This window comes from Antechinus flavipes, chromosome 2 (assembly GCF_016432865.1).
Source record: "Antechinus flavipes isolate AdamAnt ecotype Samford, QLD, Australia chromosome 2, AdamAnt_v2, whole genome shotgun sequence".
Taxonomy (NCBI): domain Eukaryota; kingdom Metazoa; phylum Chordata; class Mammalia; order Dasyuromorphia; family Dasyuridae; genus Antechinus; species Antechinus flavipes.
This window is the reverse complement of record NC_067399.1, coordinates 256,806,118-256,829,038: the sequence shown is the minus strand read 5'-3', so window position 1 is coordinate 256,829,038 and position 22,921 is coordinate 256,806,118. Positions and strand designations below refer to the sequence as shown.

At 42.2% G+C, this 22,921-nt stretch overlaps 1 protein-coding gene across 3 annotated transcripts in view; it reads left to right on the top strand.

Annotated features, from left to right (window-relative positions):
- The window catches only part of LOC127549047 (uridine-cytidine kinase-like 1), a 67,388-nt gene that overhangs the window by 7,361 nt on the left and 37,106 nt on the right, over positions 1–22,921 (top strand). For all 3 annotated transcript variants that reach the window (XM_051976812.1, XM_051976813.1, XM_051976814.1), the window contains exons 4-16: positions 1,320–2,173; positions 2,342–2,574; positions 2,846–2,917; positions 12,530–12,676; positions 13,256–13,380; positions 13,593–13,685; positions 14,100–14,207; positions 14,473–14,643; positions 14,755–14,949; positions 15,479–15,580; positions 16,167–16,229; positions 17,365–17,463; positions 17,731–17,978. In XM_051976812.1, the coding sequence (XP_051832772.1) occupies positions 1,320–2,173; positions 2,342–2,574; positions 2,846–2,917; positions 12,530–12,676; positions 13,256–13,380; positions 13,593–13,685; positions 14,100–14,207; positions 14,473–14,643; positions 14,755–14,949; positions 15,479–15,580; positions 16,167–16,229; positions 17,365–17,463; positions 17,731–17,978 (2,510 nt within the window). The remainder of the gene's footprint in view (positions 1–1,319; positions 2,174–2,341; positions 2,575–2,845; positions 2,918–12,529; positions 12,677–13,255; positions 13,381–13,592; positions 13,686–14,099; positions 14,208–14,472; positions 14,644–14,754; positions 14,950–15,478; positions 15,581–16,166; positions 16,230–17,364; positions 17,464–17,730; positions 17,979–22,921) is intronic.

The window sequence follows — 22,921 nt, the reverse complement described above, 5'->3', positions numbered from 1 at the left end:
TAAGGTCAATGCCTAATTTCTGCCATACTGTTTTTCAGAGTACCCAACATTTTTTTTTTGGTCAAATAGTGAGTTCTTATTCCAGAAGCTTGAGTCTAGGGTTTATCAAACACTAAGTTACTATAATCATTGACTGTTGTGTCTTGTGAATCTAACATATTTCACTGATCTACTACTCTGTCTCTTGGCCTGTACCAGATGGTTTTCATGATCACCACTTTATAGTTTTAGTTTGGGTTCAACTAAGGCCAAGTTGTCTTTGCCAGCTATTAGTCTCTCCCACTTAGATACAAAAGCAATCTCTTCCTTTTTCTATTTCCCTCCCTCCAACCCCTCAGGAATCTTGAAATCCTTTGGAGAAGTTTGTAGATGTTTCTTAGATATCTCTCTATCCCTGCAATTAAATATCTGGCCTCTTTTAACCTTTATATGATTCAAGGCTCTTTTTTCCTTACCCTTATGCTTTTTGTCACAGTATTCCTCCCTGACTGTAAGCATTTGTGTAATTTCTATCTGACCTTCAAGGCTACCTCTCTAGGAAGTCTTTCCACATCCCCCTATCCAGATCTGATCTCTTTCTCCTTTTAATCCCCTCTTCACTATCTTGTAGCATATTGACATTTTATTTTGTCTTCTAGTTATATATCTATGTTGTAGCTCCAATTGAACTGAAGACAAGGATTATGTCTTGTTCATTTCTGTGTCTCTCTCAGTGCTTTGCATAAGACCCTACACACATTAGGTGTTGAATAATAGTACTAAATGACCACATGAATGTTGTCAGGGTACAGGCATTTTTGCCTCTGGTGCATGGAAATGGACAGAATGAAATATAACATTTGTATGTTTGGCTGTGTGTATATATTATATTGAACATATCTGTAACATGTGACCCATGTGTTTTCTGGAATGGGCTCTCTGTTGTACTTTATGAGAGTTGAATGATTATAGAAAGGGATGAGTTATCTCCCATGTTTTCCTTCTTTGCCCTTTCTAAGTTTAGCCCAAGCTGCTCCTTTGTTCCTCTTAGCCCATATATTTGATTGCTTTGCTTGTTTTCTGGGGGAACAAAAAGAAGCCATAACACTTTTTTCTTTTGCCTCTGGCTTCAGCCTGAGGGTTAGGAATTGAAAGGAAAAGTTCAAAAAGCAAAACTTTTCTTGCATTTCTCTACCTTTCATGTTAGTAATCAGGATTTGGAGATAAGGAACTTGGGGACTGCATTGCCTCCAGTGAGAACATCACCTACAGGACCTGCATTGTTTCTGTGGTCCTGTCATCCCTGGGCACATATGTCTCTATCTGCTCTTCTTCTTCAGGGTGCCATTTCTGAGAAGCTGACATACCCATGCCCCTACTGTGAAGCCGCCTTCACCTCCAAGACTCAGCTAGAGAAGCACAGACTATGGAATCACATGGACCAGCCTGTTCCACCTAGCAGGCCTTTCCCCCTGCCTAAAACTGCACCCCCTGGAAAGACAGTACCGACCAACAAGCCGGTCCCAGTCACTAAGACAGTCTCAATCAGTAAACCAATCCCAGTCAGCAAACCAGTCCCAGTCAGCAAACCAGTTCCAGTCACTAAGCCAGTTCCGGTCACTAAGCCGGTTCCGGTCACTAAGCCGGTCCCGGTCACTAAGCCGGTCCCAGTCACTAAGCCGGTCCCGGTCCCTAAGCCAGTCCCGGTCCCTAAGCCGGTCCCGGTCACTAAGCCAGTCCCAGTTGCTAAGCCAGTCCCAGTGGCTAAACCGATCCCAGTTACCAAATCGGTCCCAATCAACAAGCTGGTCCAAGTCAGCAAAACGGTCTCACTCAGTAAACCTGTCCCAGTCAGCAAACCCATTCCGGTCAGCAAACCAATCCCAGTCACCAAGGTGGCCCCACTCAGCAAACCTATCCCAGTTACCAAGCCTGTCCCAGTCACTAAGTTGGTCCCAGTCAGCAAATCCATCCTGCCTAACAAGCCAGTTACAGTAAGCAAACCTATCTTACCCAGTAAGCCCTTCCCACCTACTAAACCCATCCAGATCAACAAGCCTTTCCCACCCAAACCTGTCCTTGTCAGCAAACCTATCCCAGTCAGCAAAACGGCGTCACCCAGCAAAGTGTTGCCAATGACCAAGCCGGAGAGCAAAGTGCAAAGATCTGTGGGAAGGAGCAGTGGTAAGAAAAGGTACATATGGGTCCCAGAAAGAGATGTCTGGTATTTCTCACAACTTTTCAGCTGGGTTGGGATCCTGCCTTGGATAGGGAAAGAGGCCTAGAGGTTGGGATGAGTGAGAGATATAGCTACCCTAAGACTCTAGCCCCTCCCCTAAGTCACTGTGTCTTTTACTTCTAGGGCTGCTGAGGGCTTGGACACCTGCCCTGTCCATCCAAAACAGGCAAAGTTGGAGAAAGAAGGGGATCTTCACCCGGAGAATGGAGAGTGTGCCCTAGACACATGTGAGAGTAAGGATTTGCATATGACTGCAGTGGAGGCTGTTGTTTCACCTGCTACCAAGGCTACAGGCAGCAAAGAGGCCACAGGCCCAGTATCACCCCCAGAAGAGGATCCTGAACGTTCCAAGCACAGTAAGATTAGAGCCCAGGATGAGCTAAGGGGAACTCAATCAAGCCCTTATACCTGTATTTGTCTGTACATCCACTTTTGCAATGGGGGTGATGGAGCTGGAATCCCTTCTGTCCCATTCCTGGCATTGTTACAGCTGGGTAGGAATAGTCCTTGGGGTGGGGGTAGGGGGGTCCTAGACTGATTGGATGAAGGGTAGTACTAAAGGTTTACCCTTTTCTCTATGGTTATTTGACCAGATTTGGTCTTCTTGTTTTCTCTCCTTTGAGTCAGGAAGGAAACAAAAAACGCCTAAGAAGTTCACTGGGGAGCAGCCATCGATCTCAGGGACCTTTGGTCTTAAAGGTAAGGACTCTACACCTAGCACCACTCTTTACACATAATATAGGTTTAATAAATAGTAGATGTGTGGTTGAATAGACTCTTCATCCCCAGGCAAATAAATGGGAGACCTCAGGAGATCTTCCCAGAATCTGAATAGAAATGTATGTGATTTCAGGAAATGCTTATCTCCCTTTTCTCCATGGCAATCTTCTCCAAATTTGGAATACAATTCTAGGATCTCTCCCCACTGGAGTTACTGGGAGGTAGAATTGGAATTAGTACAGAGGCAGCAGCATGGGGAAATAATTCTTTCTCTCTCCAGAGAACTGAATATTTTACCTACTGCCTATTCCCTTATAGCCATGGTCCACCACTCTATAGGGACCTAGGAGCTTTATTCCCCTTTTCCAACATTGCTTTTTCAGTGTCTCTTTGGGCCATCTAGGACTGGAGGTCTTCTTATGTCATAGCAGGAGGGTAAAGGACAACAAGGTTTTAGGGCAAGAAGGAGAATTGCCAAGATAAGGGAGAGGGGATTGATAGGAAAACTGGACTTCATGATATCAAACTCCCAATGCTAATTAAACCCACATAAATTTGAGCTTAATGTAAGCCTTACCCTCAGGTGACCCTCATACCAAGTGTGCAAGGTAGCTACACTATAGGAAGAACTGAGAGACTCTGGGCATCTATATGCAATTAATTTCAAGGTTAATTTATGGTACACCTTTTGAGAACCATTCCTATAGACTTTTGACATGATCTGGTATGATCTAGTCATCTGAGAGATGAGGGCACTGAAACCTGTTAGGGGTATCTTAATTTGCCTGATACTCCACAGCAAGTTAAGACTTTGGTCTTAGATTCAAGACCCCTGAGCTCTAGTGTAATTCATCCCAGATCTTGTGTGCCATTTATCACAAGCTCCTTGTCCTTGGGTTGTTTTCATGCCTGTCATTTCCCTGCTGAGTTATAAAGGAGCAGGGCCTCACACACTGTGGCCATTTGATGAATGTTTTTTTTTCAGTGAATGAAAGTGGAAAGTGTACGGATAGATTACACAGTATAACTATTTTTTGTTTGTTTGTTTTGTTTTAAAGAGTCTGAAATAAAGATTTTATCTCATTATTCCCAGGAAAGAAATGGAACTTGACAGAGAAGTGGCTAGTTCTAACTGCTCAGTGTGATAGAGCCAAGAATAGAAATGATTCTATACTGTGTTCTTATGCAAAGTATTAGAAAACATTCTCATTAAGAGTTGGTCTTCTTTGTTCTAACTCTGTTTCCTTCTTTTTCAGTATATTCAATTTTTTCTATTGGACAGGGTTGGGTAATGTCCAGCTATGTAAGGTCCATGAAATCATTTAGTCTGACCTTTTCAAGGCAACCACAGGCAATGATGAGTTGAAAGCTAGGAATAACAACTTCCCATTGCTTGAGTTTTTAAGTTGAGGCTTACTAATGATGTTATAAGTATCTAAATGGTCCGTGGCAGAAAAAAAGATTCCTTCCCCCAATCCGGCTCTAGAAAATGATCAGTTATTCAGGTAGCATTTATAAAGCATCTGTAGTGTATCTGGCATATTCTGGGGATACAAAGATAGGCAAAGAATAAATGAGGAACTCACAAACTAATGGAGAAGAGACAACATGCAAACAATTGTGTAAAAAGATAGTATAAACAGGGTGAATTGTCAGTAGGCTTAGAGAGAAGGTATTGAGATGTAGGAGGGCTGGAAAAAGTTTCTTGGAAAAGGTGGGACTTTAACTGGATCTTGAAGGAAGCCTGGGAAGCCAGGCAGCAGAGGAGAAGAGGAAGAGCCCATGAAACTTCCTGGAATCAGGAAATGGAATATCATATATGTGAGGAGCAAGAAAGAGGTTGGTGTCAGTGGATAGAAGAATTTGTTGAGGAGACTAGTGGGAAATAAGGAACAGGAAGTTATATCTATGCCAGTGAATAATATGAATGATAATGAAATTATGATTGGATTTCTAAGAAATTCAGTTTAGTTTAGCATGTCGATAAGAGTATTCCTAGAGCTAATCTCTTAAATCATCTCCACAACTTCCAAAGTAGTCTTTTGAGAGTTGTGGTCCAAAAAGTTTATTACTTTGTGGCTCACCTGGTGAGTTCTTCAGACTTAGTTTTGTTGTCTTATTTTCATGTGGATTGATCTTGTATTTATGGAAGCTTTGCCACAGCAAGAGTGCAAGCCTGCCAAATTGGAAATATTTTTTGATGGGCTCAGCAGTGATCAGAAGCAATTACAGATTGTGGAGTCCCTGAGAGTACAGGGTCTTTAGAATTCCTTAACTCCCTCTGCCTCCAAGTAGGGTCTAATTTAAACAGCCCTATTCAGAATAGTATCTCTCTTAATTTTAAAGATCTCTAGGGAAAGATCATCCACAGTATTTCTTAGCAATCCATTTCCAATGCTGAATAATTGACTATCTGAGGCAATGTATTATACTATTTTAAGAGTAGTGGAAAATGAGGAAGAGGCTAAATCCATGTCTATATCAGCAAAAGAAAATATAAAACTTAGGAGAGAAGGGAAACATAGGGCTTAGGGGGAAAGGTTGAGAAGTAACAGTAAATTTAGTCAGTGGAGAGGCATGTATAAGGGAAAATCACATTGGAATTGGAATCTCAAGACTGGATTTCACTTTGACCTCTGTCTCTTGGGATCATAGAATTATAAATTTAGAACTAAAAGGTACAGTGAAGACCATCTAATCCAACTCTTTATTTTTCAGATTAGGAGACTGAAGCTTAAGGTCACCCAAGTGTCAGAGAATTTGCACCTGGATCCTCTGACTCTAAATCAGGTGCTTTCCCCAGTATATCATTTATTATTGAACAAATCATTTATCATGTAACAAATCATCCTTTTGGGGCCTCAGTTTCCCTATCTGTCAAATGAAATAGTTGAATAAGATGGCCCCTGAGGTCTCTTCTAACTCTTAAATTTGTCATTTTACAATCCTGTCTAGATTCTTGTTCCTATCATTTGTGAACCTCTGGGTCATTCCTTCTTCTGAATTCAGAATCTAACTTACAGTCTTTCTGCACTTTTAACTTCCTCCTTTGAACATTATGGTCTTCTAGTTCTTCACTAATCCTCAATTCACATGCACTGAGTCTCTTGTCTGAGTGGCCATATCTTATGCTGTTCCTTAGATTATCCCACTTCCCTGCTTAACTGATTTTTACTTCCTGGCTAGCTTTTGCCAGGAGGACAATACATTTGTGCCTTCCTAGACTCATTATAATACTTGTCAGATATATCCATTATTATAATAGTGTCCCCAGTTACTCTCATAAACCTGTAAATACCCACTCATCCAAGTGTGTATAACCTACTACCCTAGATCAGTAGTCCTCAAACTATGCCCGCAGGCCAGGTGCAACAGCTGAGGATGATTATCCTCCTCACCCAGGGCTATGAAGTTTCTTTATTTAAAGGCCCACAAAACAAATTTTTTGTTTTTACTATAGTCCGGCCCTCCAACAGTCTGAGGTTCAGTGAACTGGCCCCCTATTTAAAAAGTTTGAGGACCCATACTCTAGATGAATAATTAGCACCTTCTAAGGTCTATTTAGATTTTTATGAATGATTCAACAAACATTAAATCATACTGAGGGCAAAGCACTATATTGGGAATATACAAAGTTTAAATAAGCTCTTCCTATTTAAATAGGGTGCCCACCTTCACAGAGCTTACGGTCTAGTTAAAGGATATCATTAAGTTAAAGGATATCATTAAGTGTAAGAGGGCCTGCCAACCCCCTGCCAGCCTTGGACATCGCACAGGACACAGCTCAGATAATCTGAGGGTAGCCTTATAAGAGTGAACAAGATGGCACTGGGAGGAAGGGGGTCCCACCTTAAGGAGTTCCCAGGAGAGGTGTGCCAGACCTTAGAGGGGAGGACCTTGAATATCCTTATTAAGAAAGTAATGCATACCACATATCTACGTGTAGCTTCCTGTAGAATATCATGTATCTACTATAGGCTAGGATGTGATTATGTGTGAAGTAGTAACTAGAAATAAGCACTAAGATGATAAAAGACCCTTCAGTCTTTGTAATAAACGGAGTCTCACACCACCCTGGCTCTCATCCCTCATTGCTCACAGTCTTTGCCATTTCAGGTGGATAGGCAGTGCTGGTCACATAAGGCCTGTTCCACTCGGGAGTTAGGGCCGAGCCCTTTAACAATCTGGCACCTAATGTGGGGCCCTCTTACAATAAACATCGATAGGTATATTTGAAAGACACAAAACAAATTGTTCCCTGAGGTAGGTCTAAGGGGGAAAGTTATTACTGATCAGGGAATTCAAAGGTGGCTTCATAGCAGGGAGGTGGCATTTGAGTTGGGCATTAAAGTTTGGGTAATAATTCGTCAGGCTAAGAGGTAAAGGAAGGATATTGCAAACATTGGGAAGAGCTCCAGCCAAGGCATTGAGATAGAAGACTGCAAGGCGTGGTTGGGCAAGAGACAATAGATTATTTTGGTTAAAGTATAATGTTTCCAGGGCAAAATCATTTTAGAGAAGACTGGAAAGGTGGGATGGAGCAGATGGCCTTAAATACCAGACCAAGGACTTTGATTTATTCATTATGCAGCAAGAGCACAAAGTGATTCAGAGCCACATCGAACTTTAGAATCCATTTAGTTCAGCCCTTTCATTTTACAATTCAGGAAACCAGAGCCCAGAAAATTAATTTGCTCAAGGTCATACAGATAGTAAGTGATGGTCAGGTTGTTCAATACCTAATTTAATGCTCTTTCTAGTCTTTCTCCATTCCCAAATTTTCCTATTAAAAAAAATGAGGAAGAGTTAGAGTTTGGGGGGCAAAAGGATGACATGACAAGATTTACTTTTAAGGATATTCGGTTTGGTAGCAGAATGAAAGGTGAAATAGAGAGGAAGAAACTAGAAGTGACCTTTTTCTAGGAAGTGATAAACAAGGCAATCATAATCCAAGTTTATGCTGTGATAGTAGAAGTGAGACTAAAGATAAGATAGATTCCAGTGATGTTCTAGGAGGTTTTTTGTTTAGTTGTTTATTTTGAACTGAGCTCTTCTGTCTGCCTTAGACTCACCTTTAAAAAAAAAAAAAGTTTTTCCCCCCAGTTATCATGCAAAGATAGTTTTCAACATTCATTTTTGTAAAACTTTGTGTTCCAAATTTTTCACCCTTCCTTCCCACTACCTACTCCCTCACTTCCCCTATACAGCAGGCAGTCAATCCAATATGGGTTAAATGTGTGCAATTCTTCTAAACATTAATATAATTCATCATGCTGCGTAAAAAAAAAAAAAAGTGAAAATACTATGCTTTGGTCTACATTTAGTCTCCATCTTTCTCTCTTTGGGTGCAGATGATTTTTTTCCATCATAATTCAATTGGAATTATCTTGAATCTACCTCAATGTTGAAAAGAACCAAGTCTACTACAGTTAATCATCACATAATCTTGTTGCTGTGTACAGTGTTCTCTTGCTCTGCTCATTTCATTTAGCATTAGTTTGTATAAGTTTTTCCAAGCTTTTCTGAAATCAGCCTGCTCATCATTTTTTATAGAACAATAATATTCTACATATACCATGACTTATTCGGCCATTTCCCAACTGATGGCCATACACTTAGTACACTACTCAACTAGTGCCGCTAAAAAAAAGATTGCTACAAACATTTTTGCACATGTGGGTTTTTTCCCTTTTTTATGATCTGTCTGGGATCCAGTAGAGTCACTGTTGAATCAAATGATATGCATACTTTGATAGCCCTTTGGGCACAATTCCAAATTGTTCTCCAGAATAGTTGGATCAGGTCAGAACTCCACCAACTATGTATTCGTGCCCCAGTTTTCCCACATCCCCTCCAATATTTATCATTATCTTTTCCTGTCATTTCAGTCAATCTGAGAAGTGTGAAGTGCTTCCTCAGAGTTGTCTTAATTTGCATTTCTCTAATCAAGAGTGATTTAGAACATTTTTCCATATGACTAGAAATGCTTTTAATTTCTTCTTCAGAAAATTGTCTTTGTATATCTTTTGACCATTTATCAATTGGAGAATGGCTTGAATTCTTATAAATTTGAGTCAATTTTCTTTGTTTTAGAATGAGGCCCAGAAACACTGGATGTAAAATTTTTTTCCCCAACTTTCTGCTTCTCTTCTAATCTTGGCTACATTGGTTTTGTTTGTATAAATTTTTGTAATTTAATGTAATCAAATTTATCCACTTTATATTTTATAATATTCTGTAGTTCTTTGGCCATAAATTTCTCTCTTCTCCATAAACCTGGGGATTAGACTATCTTCTTGTTCTCCTAATTTGCTCATACTATCATCCTTTATGTTTAAATCATGAACCCATTTCAACCTTATCTTAGTATAGGATGGTAGATGTTAATCAGTTTCTAGTTTCTGCCATATATTTTCCAATTTTCCCAGAAATTGTTGTCAAATAGTGAGTTCTTATCCCAGAAATTAGAATCCATGGATTTATCAAACACTAGATTATATTGTCATTGACTATTGTGTCTTGGGTTCACTAATTCAGAAGTTTTTACATCACAATCACATTTGCTTTCAGACATATTCTTATCCCACTTTGCTCTTCATCCCTTTCTTCCATTATTGAGCTCTGCCTTGTAACAAAGAAAACAAATTAGACATAATTAATATATGGTATGACCTTGTCTGTCAGTTTTTTAAATATTTTGCACTGGTAGCCTCAGGGATATTATATTGTCTATTCTTCAGAACCAAGATTAATCATTACAGTTATTTAGAGTGCAACTGCCTTCTTTGTGTTTTTTTTTTTTTCATTTTCATTAAGGTGATATTACATTGTATATATTGTGACTCTGGATCTTCACACTTTTTGTATTAGTTTATGTCATACTTTTCTGAATTGCCCATATCTGGGATTTAAAAAAGAACAACAAAACTTATTTGTACATCACTTTTAATTTTCAAATATGTCCTTCCTATCTCTTCTGTCTAAGGTGACATCCTCTATAATAAAAAATAAAAACAAGAAGAAAAAAAGTAGTTCAGCAAAACTATTGGAACATCAACTGAATATGACAAATAAACAATATCCATAGACTCTCACCTCTATCAAGAAGAGTAGAAAGTTGATTTTCTCACCTGTTCTTTAAAGCCAAACTGGATCATTATAAGTACAGTATTAATTTTTTAAAAATCTTTCCATTTATTCTAGTAATTATTCCAGTATTTATGTGTATAGTTTTCCTGATTCTGTTCACTTTATATCAATTCATGTAAGATTTCTAAAGTTTCTCTGTATTTATGATTTCTTACAGAACGCTAATATTCCATTCCAATATATCAAGGTTTCATTATTCATTACTCAGTTGATGTGAATCTACTATATTCCAATTCTTTGCTACTACAAAAAGTGCTACTTTAAATATTTTTGTGCCATATTTGTTGATCTTTGTAGCACAATAATATTCTATTTTACTCTTATAGTCACAATTTGTTTAGCTATTTTGCACTTTGTTTTTTATTTTTTGTTATTATAAATATATTACTATTCATGTATTCAACAAACATTTATTATGTGCTTACTATATGCTAGGCATTAGGGCTAAAAGGGACAAAAATAGCACAATTCCTGCATTCAAGAAGCTTATATTTTATTAGGGAAAAAATATGAATACAAGTAAGGACAAAATATATACAAAGTAATATAATATCTGGGGAATAAAGGAAATTACTAGCAACTGTGAAGATCAGGTTAGACCTCATTTAGAAGGGGGTACTTGCATCTTAAAAGGAACTAGGGATTCTCTGAAATAGAGAGTAAAGTTCATTCCGGGCCTGAATGATACAAATAGCCACAGAGCTTAGGCATGGAATATTATGAATGGGACCATCAAAGCTAGTTCTTCTGAGACATGGAATGTATGAAGCAGAGTAACATGCAATAAGCCTGAAAAGAAAGGTAGGAAACATATTATTATAAAAGATCTTAAATATCAGAGGGGTTTGAGTGGTATAAGTAAAAGGAAAGTACAAAAGCTTGTTGACAGGATTAGGGAATCCACATGAGGAAGGGTGATTTGATAAGACTTGTGTTCTAGAAATATCACTTTGGCAGATGGGTGAATTTTAAAGTGGGAAGATAGAATGCAGGGAAGTCATTTAGGAGACTACTGCAGGTCCAGATGAGAGGGTCTGGGGCCTGGATTCACATGGTTGTAATAAGAAAGAGAATGGGACTGATATAAGAACTAATGTGGAAGTAAGTTTGATTTGGCAACTGATGAAATATGTTAAATGAGTGAAAGTGAAGGCTAGAGAATGACTTCTAGATTGTAAAGAGTTAAAAAGTAAAGTGATTAAGAAAAGAGGAAATAGAGACAATGAATAGAGATATTTTTCCAAGCATTTGGCTATGAAAAGGAGAAGAGGGTATAATATTATACATGCATATTTTGGTGTATGTGAGATTTGTCTTTAACCTCTTTGGAATCATGCTTGGCAATGTGATTACTAGGTTCAAAACATTTTAGTGACTCTTCTTTCATAATTTCACATTCAGACCATATAATTCCAACAACAATATGTTGGTATACCTGTCTTTTAGCTCCTCTATCAATGACTATTTTATCATCTTTAGCAATTTGATGGATATAAAATAAAATCTCAGTGGTTTAATGTGCATTTTTTGTTATAAGTTAATTGTACCATTCATATGTATATTCATATGTTTGTGAAGAGTTTATAATTATTCTTTTCAAAACTTCTGTTCTTTTGACCACTTATCTTTTAGGGACAAATTAATCCTAATTAACCTATGGACTAATTTTTACTTTCATGTATATGAAATGTACCCTATGGATATGTGTGTGTGTGTAATAACTCAAACCCCATACTATGTAGGGAACCTTATGACATTCTAAGGGAGATGCAAAATTGAACTAAGATGGTCTGTGTCCTCAAAGAGCTAGCTGTCTATTTAGCATATGGATCATTTGGTTTTGCAACTATAATATTCAACAATATGATAAGTTGGGGGGTAGAAAAGAGAATTTGGTGAGAAGCTTCTTCACATCTATTAAATGAGGAGATTGAACTGGGTAATTTTTAAGGTCTCTTTCAGCTTTTAATCCTTCAATCCAAAGAAACTTTTTTTGTAATATGATTCATCTTTTAATATAGCTGCATAGTAAGAGCAAATTTTGTGTCAGGTGTTCTTATAGATTAGCTTACATTTATCCACATATATACTGTAAAATATCCTTTGGGTAAAAGGCCCCTCTCTGGGTTAGAGTTCTGAGAAAGTCCCTGAGGCTCAGTGCTAAAATGGTAGACTCAGAACCCTAGAGATATTCAAAGGGGAAGTCCTTCAGGTTAACATAGTAGAGAAATCAAATAGGCTGTCTACTCTATCTGCTGATTATTCTTGGGGAACCAATGTGGAAAAGATACCTATGGGCTTCTGTGAGAAACTCTTAGTATCTCCATGAAGCCTATGGGACCTGGAGGTATTACTTTAAATCTTAGTATATCCAAAAGAGACTTGGAACTGGGGTGCTAGATGTGATAGTGGGTCTGTTGGTGAAATCCTTATCCCTCCCAGGCCTTGCCAAGGCAGAGGACAAGGCCAAGGCCCACCGTGCAAAGAAGTTGGAAGCCAGCAGCAGTGCTGAGGAGGGGAGGAAAAAGGTCTTGGCAGCTAATGTGAAGAAAGAGGTGGTACCTATACCCACAGCTCACCTGAGCACAGGTGAGTGGGTGGAAGAGTTTCTCAAGCTTAAGAAAGATTAATGTCAAAGAATGGGCTGATTCCTGGCCCAATAATAATAATAATGATAGCTCGTGTTTTTCTTAAGCTTTTCAAAGCACAAACATTTGATCCACATGAGTCTATGATTATCCCCATTTTACAGCTATGGAAACTAAATTTCAGTAAGGCTAAGTTTACCTGGGTAATAGAGTATCTTTCAAATTCAGAATTTTTCTGACAAGTTTCTCTAATGGCCTAGAGAAAAGGCAGGGACGGGGTTAAGGGTTTCAGAACAGTATCAAGAACTGTGGGATTCTTGGAAGTATAGAGAACAAGAGGCCCAGATAGCCTCAAAATGCAGTGTGTTCCCATGATCTTATAAATGAGGAAACAAAATGATTTTGGGCAGGTGAGTTCAAAGGAGAAATCAGATATAGGTGGGCAAGACATAACTTACTTTTGAGCAGAAGACCAGTACAGGCCTTTGGAAGTGTGCAGATGGGTGCCTTGTGTGGTACCTTCTTCTCCTGCCCGGGTCTCTCTTATCCCTTTCTCCCCACATCCCTTCTTGTACTCCAGGGAGCCCTGAGGAGCAATGGCAAAGAATCCTCCATGAGAAGGGTGAGGTTGTCTGTCCCACCTGTGGAGTCATCACCAGGAAAACCATTGTAGGCCTCAAAAAGCACATGGATGTTTGCCAGAAGGTAAGGATGAGGTTAGACCCTGGGGCCCAGGGATAAGGATGCAACAGGACCCACGTGTCCTTGAATCAAGAAAGCTGCCTCCTGTTTGCCTGGACCCTATTCTGCCCAAGACCTAAAAGAAGGAAGGGTGACAATGAGGAGGGAGTGGATCTTGTCTCCTTTTGCCTCCTGCTTCCATACCTGACTGGGAGTGGGGGTGGGGGGCTGTCCAGCTGCAGGATGCTCTCAAGTGTCAGCACTGCAAGAAACAGTTCAAGTCAAAGGCAGGGCTCAACTACCATACCATGGCGGAGCACAGCAGCAAGGTATGTCTCCCTTTCCCCCTGCCCCTGATACCTCTCATGCCGATTGTCTTCTCAGCTCATTGACCCTTAACCCACTCCCTAGTCTCTCCACTCCCTCTGCCTAAACCAGGCTGGTAAATTTTTCTCCTCTTTGGCATTTACATTAGATAAATTTGTTGATTACTCACAAGAAGGGGAATAGGACAGGCTTGTGCATGTCTGTGAGGTTTAGGGGGTGTGTGGATGTGTGTTTTATCTGGAGGAGATTAAGGTATGTAAATGGCACAAGGACAGAGGCATGTTGTTTGCATGTATGAGTTGGAATAGGAAGAAGCACATGATGGGGAAAGAGGGCAGCCAAAGTATATATGTATATCGAAGGAGGAAAGTCCCTTGAAAAATGCTAATTCTAGCGTTGACCTTATCTGTCTCCAGCCTCAGCCCCTGACAGATATGGAGCCTACAGAGTTGGATGAACAAGAGGAACGGGAACGTTTGAGGAAGGTTCTGAAGCAGATGGGGAAACTCAAGTGTCCCAATGAGGTCATTTTCCATTCCCCACCCCTAAGTCTCCAAAAGTCATGCTTCTCATCCCCAATGTCCCTTGTGTTTGAGATCACTCAGTTTGGGGAGAGTCTCTAGTCAGGTTGAAAGACAATGATAATGATCATTAAAAAGAATTCTTTAGTTTATATGTATCTCTGTTTCCCATAAAGAAATGGACTCTGTGGCTTAGTCCCTCTCCAGAAATGACTGGGACTAACCCTGGGTGAGATCTCCTCACTTTTAATGAACCTTGTATTCACAGGGATGTGCAGCTGCCTTCTCTAGTCTCATGGGGTACCAGTATCACCAGAGACGCTGTGGGAAGCAGCCATGTGACCTGGACAGTCCTGTGTTCACCTGTCCTCACTGTGGTAAGACCTACAAATCCAAGGCTGGCCATGACTATCACCTCCGCTCAGAGCATCCTACCCCGGTAAGATACCCTTTTCACTCTTCTCTTAATTTTATGTTTATATGATCATTTGTTCTCAGAAATGTTAGTAACTTCCCCAAAATGCTATGCTACTACCTTTTTCTTGCTTAGCCTCCGGAGGAGCCTGCAGGAAAACCTCCTGAACCAGATATTGAGATGGATATGGAACGGACACCAAGTGGACGGATCCGCCGGACGTCTGCTCAGGTGGCAGTGTTTCACCTCCAGGAGATTGCAGAGGATGAGCTAGCTCGGGACTGGACCAAGCGGCGAATGAAGGATGATCTTGTGCCTGAAACCAAGAGGGTGAGACAGCTAGATGAGGGAAGTGCTAAATAATTTGGGGCTGGTCGTTTGCCCTCTTTAGTTACCTGCTTGAAGATCACTGACCATATGACTGCCAAATGATAGTTGGATTCCAAAGTCATGTCCACTTCTATCTCTGAAAGGACTGGGTTTCCAAACAAGTGTCCCATTGCCTCATTTGGGCGTCCAGTGCCTCCTAACTTCACTCTCTCTGGCCCCAGTACAGGTTATGCAGTTTATTTTTAGTGTTTATATTGCTGTTTGACTCTCTTTGGGGGGCAGGGATGGCCTTTGGAGTGCAGTGTCTAGCTGTAGAGAATGCCTTCCATCCCTTCTTGCATGACTTCTTTTTGTATGATGGTGGTTCCAGATTAGTGGATGATATAGACATATGATTGAGCAGAATGGGGTTTACGGGGAGGTAAGGGAATTGGCCACAGATTACCTCCTACTCTCCTGCCCCCATCACAAAGAGAGCCAATGTGTGGGGAAGGCTGCCCTGTCGTCCATCACACACATTGTTTGGCAGCTTAATTACACTCGGCCAGGACTCCCAACACTGAATCCCCAGCTGCTGGAGACGTGGAAGAACGAAGTGAAGGAGAGAGGTCATGTCAACTGTCCTAATAATGTAAGGATGAGAGGTGTGGGGAAGTGGGGGAGGGGAAGAAAGTGTCCAAACTTGACCTTCCCTGGGAAGGGCCTGCCTGTGTCTCTAGCCCTGACTTTAAACAAACACATGAGAGTTATGAAGAAGTTCTGAAGCTTTAAGAGTAGATGAGTCCTTATCTAGCTTCCTTGAATACTGGGGGCGTTGAGCAAGCATTCAGATTGCCCTTATGTAAGAGGGCACAGAAGCTATAGTATGAGAAGGAGTTCAAATTTGGGGATTTGCCTGAGATTCCTGTGGACACAAACAAAAGACAAGTTCTCAATCCTTAACTCCTTGCTCCCTTCCTTGGAAGTAGGCCCAAGAAACTCTCCTGCTGTAACTCTGTTTCTGGGTACTATGGGGGGAGGAGGGGTGTCAGGTCTAAGGACCTGATAGTGTCTTCCAGTTTTAACATTCTGGAAGAAACCTTAGAGGTTCCATGTACTCTTACCCTATCAGTTACCTCAGCAGGGGATATTAGTTCCCAGAAAAGGGAATGTTATATACAATAAAGCAGCAACATCCCATGATTCTCCTCTGCCTCTGTCTTCTGTCTCCCTTTCAGTGCTGTGAAGCCATCTATTCCAGTGTGTCTGGACTGAAAGCCCACCTGGCCAATTGCACCAAGGTCAGTCTTCTATTCCCTCACTCAGGATTCTTTTTGTCAGAAGGGGCCTTAGCAGTGGTATAGAAAAGTTGTGTACAAGTTTCTGGGCCACAATGAGAAGAGGGGTTCACATAAAGGAAATAATCCTTCCACAGTTATTTGTACAACAGAAGGAAACGATGCCTTCTTGGTTAATCCAAGGTAGTGGAAAATCTTCCCCTTTGTTAGGGTTTATTGTTAAGACTCAAAGAGGCATCATGGAAGAGCTAGATGGGCCAATCAGTGCTGAAAGTAATAGTCCTTTTTATTTGGCCTATTTTAATGGAAGGCCTTGCAACTTAACTGGAGACACTCCAGGAATCTCTAAGAGGGAAGCAGGGCAGCAAGGGAAAGCTTTGGGGCATGATCTCATAGCCTTCTCACCCAGAACCCACAATTCATAAGAGTGCAGAGAAGTATCCAACTAGAGAACTTGAGGAATCATCCCATCTGATCTTGGCAAGAGGAGAGAGGCTGCTCTAAGGCCATGGTGCAGTATTATATCCAGCTGTCTTCACTCCTCTTATCAGGATAGTTTAGATATTTTATGAGGAGGGCTTTCTCACATAGGCAAGAATGATTGGTGCTTCCCTGATGGAACTCAGGGTTAGCAAACTCAATAGTGGTTTGCAGAAAGTAAGATGGGATGTGACTGAGAAAGAGAAAAACCTAAAAATTTTCCAGACTGGAATGCTCTCCTTACTCTGCTCAAGAAGGCTCCCAGGGAAGTGAGACTCGTGTATATAATATCATTCTGGATTTAGACTGACAGACCTCTCTTCTCAGCATCCCACTTAACCCAGGGAGTTGGGACCTCCTTTCCAAAGAGGATTACTGGTCTTTTCTCTGAGAAATGGCCCAGTGGACAGGTCTCCTGAGGCATACAGACTTCATTGTCCCTGGGGCTGCAGCTTCTCAGTTGCTTGAGTCCCTGTGGGAAGAGAGGGAGATTTGTATATGTGTGTTGGGGGTGGGGTAAAGAATGGATGTTTGTGTTGCCTGGCTTTGTTTGGGTTTGAAGATTGCAGAATTACTTGTCAGCATATTCTGAGGCCTTGTGACACAGGGCCAAGATGGAGGGCTTGGGGGATCATGAACCCAGCTCTGTGTACTGCAGGGAGACCACTTGGTGGGGAAGTATCGATGCCTCCTGTGTCAGAAGGAGTTCAGCTCTGAGAGCGGTGTTAAATACCACATCATCAAGACACATTCAGAGGTGAGGACCATGGACTGTCAGCTGAACCTTTTGAATAACAATCCCAGTGACAAGGGTTCTCAGCCTGGTCCCCCTGGAATCAGGAATGGGTGGAAGGGGAGGCTGGGTTTGAGTCTGGGAAGGATGGGAGGAGGGAGTTGGTCATGTAGTTATAGTGAGATTGGGAAGCCAATATTTAAGGAAAAGCTGACCTTTTAGCCATACTAGACATAGATAACAATCGCTCCTGAATCTGCAAGCCTTCATTCTGCCTTCCTCTCTGTATAGAACTGGTTCCGAACCTCAGCAGACTCCCCACCCAAACCCAAGAGCAAAGAGCAACTCTCTGCCAAGGAGAAGAAGAAAAGCACATCAAGTGGAAAGAAGCGAGGCCGAAAACCCAAGGAACGGCCCTGTGAGGGCCCCCCCACAAAGACTTCCCCCAAGCCCCAGGACGATTGGCCCTTGGGTGGTCGAGACAAAGGGAACCGAATGGTGCCCATCCGGAAATCGGGAGCCAGTAAGGTGCCTGAGAAGTGAGCAGAGGCTGGGGCTGGGGAGAGGGTGGGGATTGGGGAGGCCAGGCTGCTTCTCAGACTGTTTGGGGACTGAGTTTACAGGCCAGGGAGAGGAGAAGGGAGGGGAGGAGGGAGCTGGCTCCGATCTCCCATCCCTCGTCCTTTGGCTTTCCTATCCTTCTCCCTATCTCCCTGGCCATTCCTTTGGAAGGAAGAAGAAAACCACTCCCAGGGACCTGCTTCTTAGCCTTGTTTAACTGAGAGAGGCTGTGGCAGCCCATCTAAGGATTTGTCAGTTAGTCCATCCACATGCATTGTCATGTCATACACATGCTTGCCTGGGTTGCAGTGTGCTCAGGTTGGGGAAGGGGCCAGTTGGTGTGCACAGGTAAACACACACACACACACACACACACACACACACACACACACACGGGTTGCAGTGTGCTCAGGTTGAGGAGGGGACCAGTTGATGTTCAAAGGGAGAAGAAAGTGCAATAAGGGTGGGGGTGGGGAGGTTCCTTAGGAGTAGTAGCAAGGCTTCCTAGGAGAAGAATGGGGACTGATAGGATACTTGGTCTGGAGGCCTCTTAGGCTACTGGGCACTGGGGGTACAGGAGATGGAGTGAGAGAGATCCATGTCTAGATAATCTCTCAGAGCCAAGACTTTGGATGCTTGGAAATTGTTTAAGAGTGATCTTGAGTGGAGGCCCCAGGAAAACCTCCCTCTTCTTCCCACATTGCCAGGGATAAACTGACTTTGGGGTACTTTGGAAAAAAAAGCTAAAGGTCCAGAACTTCTTTCTGGAAGGACAGGACTATACTGGGGAGGGAAAGGGAAGATTACCTAGGTTCTCAGGTCTCCTACTTGGGGTAGGGGACAGATTTTGCTTTAGTTGAAGGAATGAGTGGGTCTGGACTTTTTTGTACCTACTAGCTCTACATTTACATTTCTGATTTCTTAGCCTTTGGATAGGAGAAGTGCTGGTCCTGTTCTCAGGAAATCTCACTTTTTGTTTTCTCATGGCATTGTGTTTCTGAAAAGGATTGCTTCTAGTTTCTTGGGAAGAATTAGGCAAGAGTGACCTAAGACCCAATATATGTCTATAGCTTCTCTTCCTCTCAGTACTATAAGTCTGAACCCTCTGTAGCCACTTTCTTGGATAGAATCCCTATATTCTTGGCAGTCCCTTTGTATTTCTTCAACCCTTCTCTTGTCTTTTTCCTCTCTTCTATATCTGTCTACTCCCCTCCACCAGAGAGTATAGGGAGAGTAAGAACTGAAGGGCTGACTGATATTGTGATGAGGTGGAAGGGCAGATATGGACATCCTTAGAAACACTTTCTGATATTCCCTTCCCTTGGGAGCTGTGCTCTTAGGTGACTTGCCCATCTATCATTCTTTATCTGAGTGTTGACTTCTCTGGTTCCTTGGTGGAGTTAAAGGAACATTGCCAGAAAATAGGGAAGGTAAATTTCATTCAATTTCTATAGCTCTGGTACTTTGTATTCCAGGGTTCCATATCCCCTCTGTTGAAAGATTGATGTTCTGTATGTGACAGTTACACACAGAACTGGTCATAGTGAGAGATAGAACATAGTTGTGCAAAGCCCCCTTGCTCTCTCTGTACTTGACCTTTACTAGTTTTCTCTAGTCATAGTATCATAGGATTTAGAACTGTAAGGGAGTCTTCGAGATCATCTTGTCCAGCTCTCTCATTTTGACAGATGAGAAACTGAGGTCCAGAGAAATGAAGTGAGTTTGTCAGATTCCAAACCTGACTCCATATATGAAGCTTCCCCCCCTCCACCCCGCTTCACAGCACCATAGTACCCAACCTGGCTACTGCCTTCAGAGACTAGAAAGTAGAGTTAATGTTAATGACAGCTCTAGGGATGCAGATGATAGGAAGGGCCCACAGCTCCTGGTTTGCTCTTCCTTGTAGAATGACCTACTGGTTCCAGACTCTCTAGGTTGGAATGAGATAATATGTGGCACCTGCTTTGTGGATGGTGGAGACTGAGTGTCCTCAAGATGGGAGTGCTTAGCACCAGTGAGGTGTTCAGTAAATTCTTATTTCTTGAAAGCAATGGGAGATAGACTTTCCTCCAGGAATCGCCCCCAACATATCCTCCCCAGTAAGTTCTTAGCATCCATTGTAACCTTGCCTTTGAGCATTTCCTCAGCTCCCAGCCAACTGACTGATTCCTGAATCTCCTTTGGGATCTTTTATTTTCAGCTTTAATGGCAGAAAGAACTAGATAGAGGACTGGAGGCAGCAAGGAAGAGTTGAATGTGGATTTTTGGAAAATTGGGAGGAATTCTAATCTCGTATTGTAGCTTTAGAACTGGAAGTGACATTAGAGGTCATTTTGTTCACTCCCTCATTTTACATTTAAAAAATAGAAGCCCCAAGAAGCTAAGGTCCTCAAGGAGGAAGAGTTGACCTTTGAATCCAATTGCTCTGACAAATCCAGAATTTTTTTTCATCACATTACAGGCTTATGATGGAGATTGGTCAAGGCAAGGTGGAATCCACAAGGAAGTGGTAGCTACGGACTAGCAAATTTAAAGAAGTCAAGCTTGACTTTTCTCCCTCTTCTTCCCACAAATATAGTGTGACCTCATGTAGGAAAAGTCACCTGAGATGAGGAGCCAGTCAGAATGAAAAAGGGGAGTCAGTCTAGTATACACACAGAAGCTTACACTGCCTTCCCAAAACAAATTGTTTTTGGATTATTTGCTGTTATGGATTATCTGTGCCACCAGTCCCCTCAATTAATGCAGATAATAGACATAATTATGACCCAGTTTATCACTGGGTCTTCCCTCTAATACCCTATCCCCTTCCCTCCCTGGAAGAGAAGAAAGCCCCTTTAAATTGAGGGAGGTTTGGATGTAGCTAAAGACATAAAGGAGGCTGCTGTAAGTGGGCTGGTTGGGGAAGGGATCTCTGTTCCCCCAGGTGTCCCCAAGGATCCATTTGTAGGAGCTACAATCCATGATGTGAATTTTTATATTTGCCCAGTGTGTGTCTCCTAGATATTGTGAGAAAGCCAGTTGTCTTCACAAGTAACAAATAATTTTATATCCTTTTTATACTATAAATTGTCTAATCTTTGACACTTTGGTGCTAAGGGTTTCCTGGTACCGACTGTACTTTGGGGGAGCCAGTGCTTCCCTGAGCCTCAGAAGTTGACATTTTGGATCACAGTGACAGGTCCAGGACCACTTTCCCCTACTCCCTCCAGCTACTGAAACTCAGTCAGGGGCCTGAGGATTTAGTGACTCAGGCCATGGCTTCATCTCTCCAACCCCCAAAAAGAGCCTTCAGGGCAGGGCCCACCCAGCACAGGTCCATGGGGGAGGTGGACATAGTCAGGGTAGTTTCCTGCTCATAGACCCTCATGGTGAGGCTGGGCTCAGGGATACACCTCACAAAGATAATTTCCCCTCTGAGCCTTCTTACCCCTTATTTGACTCAGTTGCCTCAGAGTAGTGTGTGACCAAGACTGAGATTGATGCTATCCTCAGGGGGCAAGGACAAAAAGAGAAATGGGAACCTTTGCTTAGCGCTGGGACATGTCATTGTTTTTCCTGTCCTAGGCTAGGGCTTTAGGGTCATATTAGACCCTATATCAGAGGGGCTGATCCTATATGGTGGTGGTCTTAGAGGAATTGGGCCCTTTCCTCTGCTTTACCTTGGAATGAGAGGGGACATACTGATCCCTTCCATCAGGAGGTCTCCAGTTTGAAGGGAGATACAGGAATTGATTTAAAGATACAAACAAGAGGAAATTAATAGAAGAGAAAAGCCAAAGTCCTGAGGGGAAGCAGAGAAAATTTAGAATGGAGAAATTAAAAAAAAAAAAAAAAAAACAAGCCTAGCCCTGAGCTCTTTGAAGTATCAGAAGTATATTGCTTAGAAGATCAAAAAAGGCTAAGAAGAGATGGTATGTGCCATGTTGCTTAAACACACCATTTCTTCTACTCTCAAGCCATCTTCTTATCCTTTAATTATTTCCTCCCAATCCTGAGGCTCCAGGGAATAGAAGCTTATTGGGTTCAGAGGTGTATGTGGAGAGGGTGGTGGAGGTAGTTGTCATGGATACAAAAGAGGAGGTCTCTGCCCTCAGTCCTTGAGCTAATTTTTGGGAGACCAAGTAGTCATGGTTCCTCACTAAGGAATCCCTGGGGGTGGAGGGTTGAACTGCAGAGCAAGACGGGTCCCTATTAACTTGGATTTTAGCACTTTACTCCCTCCTGGGTAAATTGGGTGTGTAGTTCCACTGGTTTTGGTAAGGAAGGGCAGGTCTGGATCACATCTAGAATCACTGTAGGCAGGTGAGGGCTAGAGTGTTGTAGCCACTGCCCTCCACCTTTCACCCCCACCCAAACGTGATTTTCCCCTGCTTCCCCTCTGCCCCCAGAAGGGGAAGCGCCGGCATCGAGTTCCGGACTTAGGATATCCCTATCCCCAGAACACACACAGTCTCTCGCTGCCGCTGACATATTCAAGGCCACCTTCTCCAGATCTACCTCTGACCTTGCTGGGGCACCCAAATCCAGCCCTCAGTGGTAGGGGATGGGTGTGTGTGTATGCAGAGAGGAGGGCCAGCGCTTGCACAGGGAGATCGGGTAAGGGGCGGGCAGAGCTTGGGTATGATAGAGAAGTGGACAGAATTTCAAGGTAAAAAAGAAAAGGATGCACTTTATTTGCATGTGCAGAGGCCATGGGGGCGGGGCAATACTTACGTCTCGACCTTCCACGAGGGCTCCGAAATCTGCCCTTTCACAGATTCCTCACTTTCCCCAAAAAGCCTCTGACCCTTGCTGTCGGGTTCATTTTGGGACTGGGGAAGGCTAGACTTGGAAGAGGTCTTGCTTTCCCCCTCTCCACCCTACCACCGCTGATTCAGACTCTCCTGTTGGAGCAGGTCCAGAGAGAACCCCTGGATTT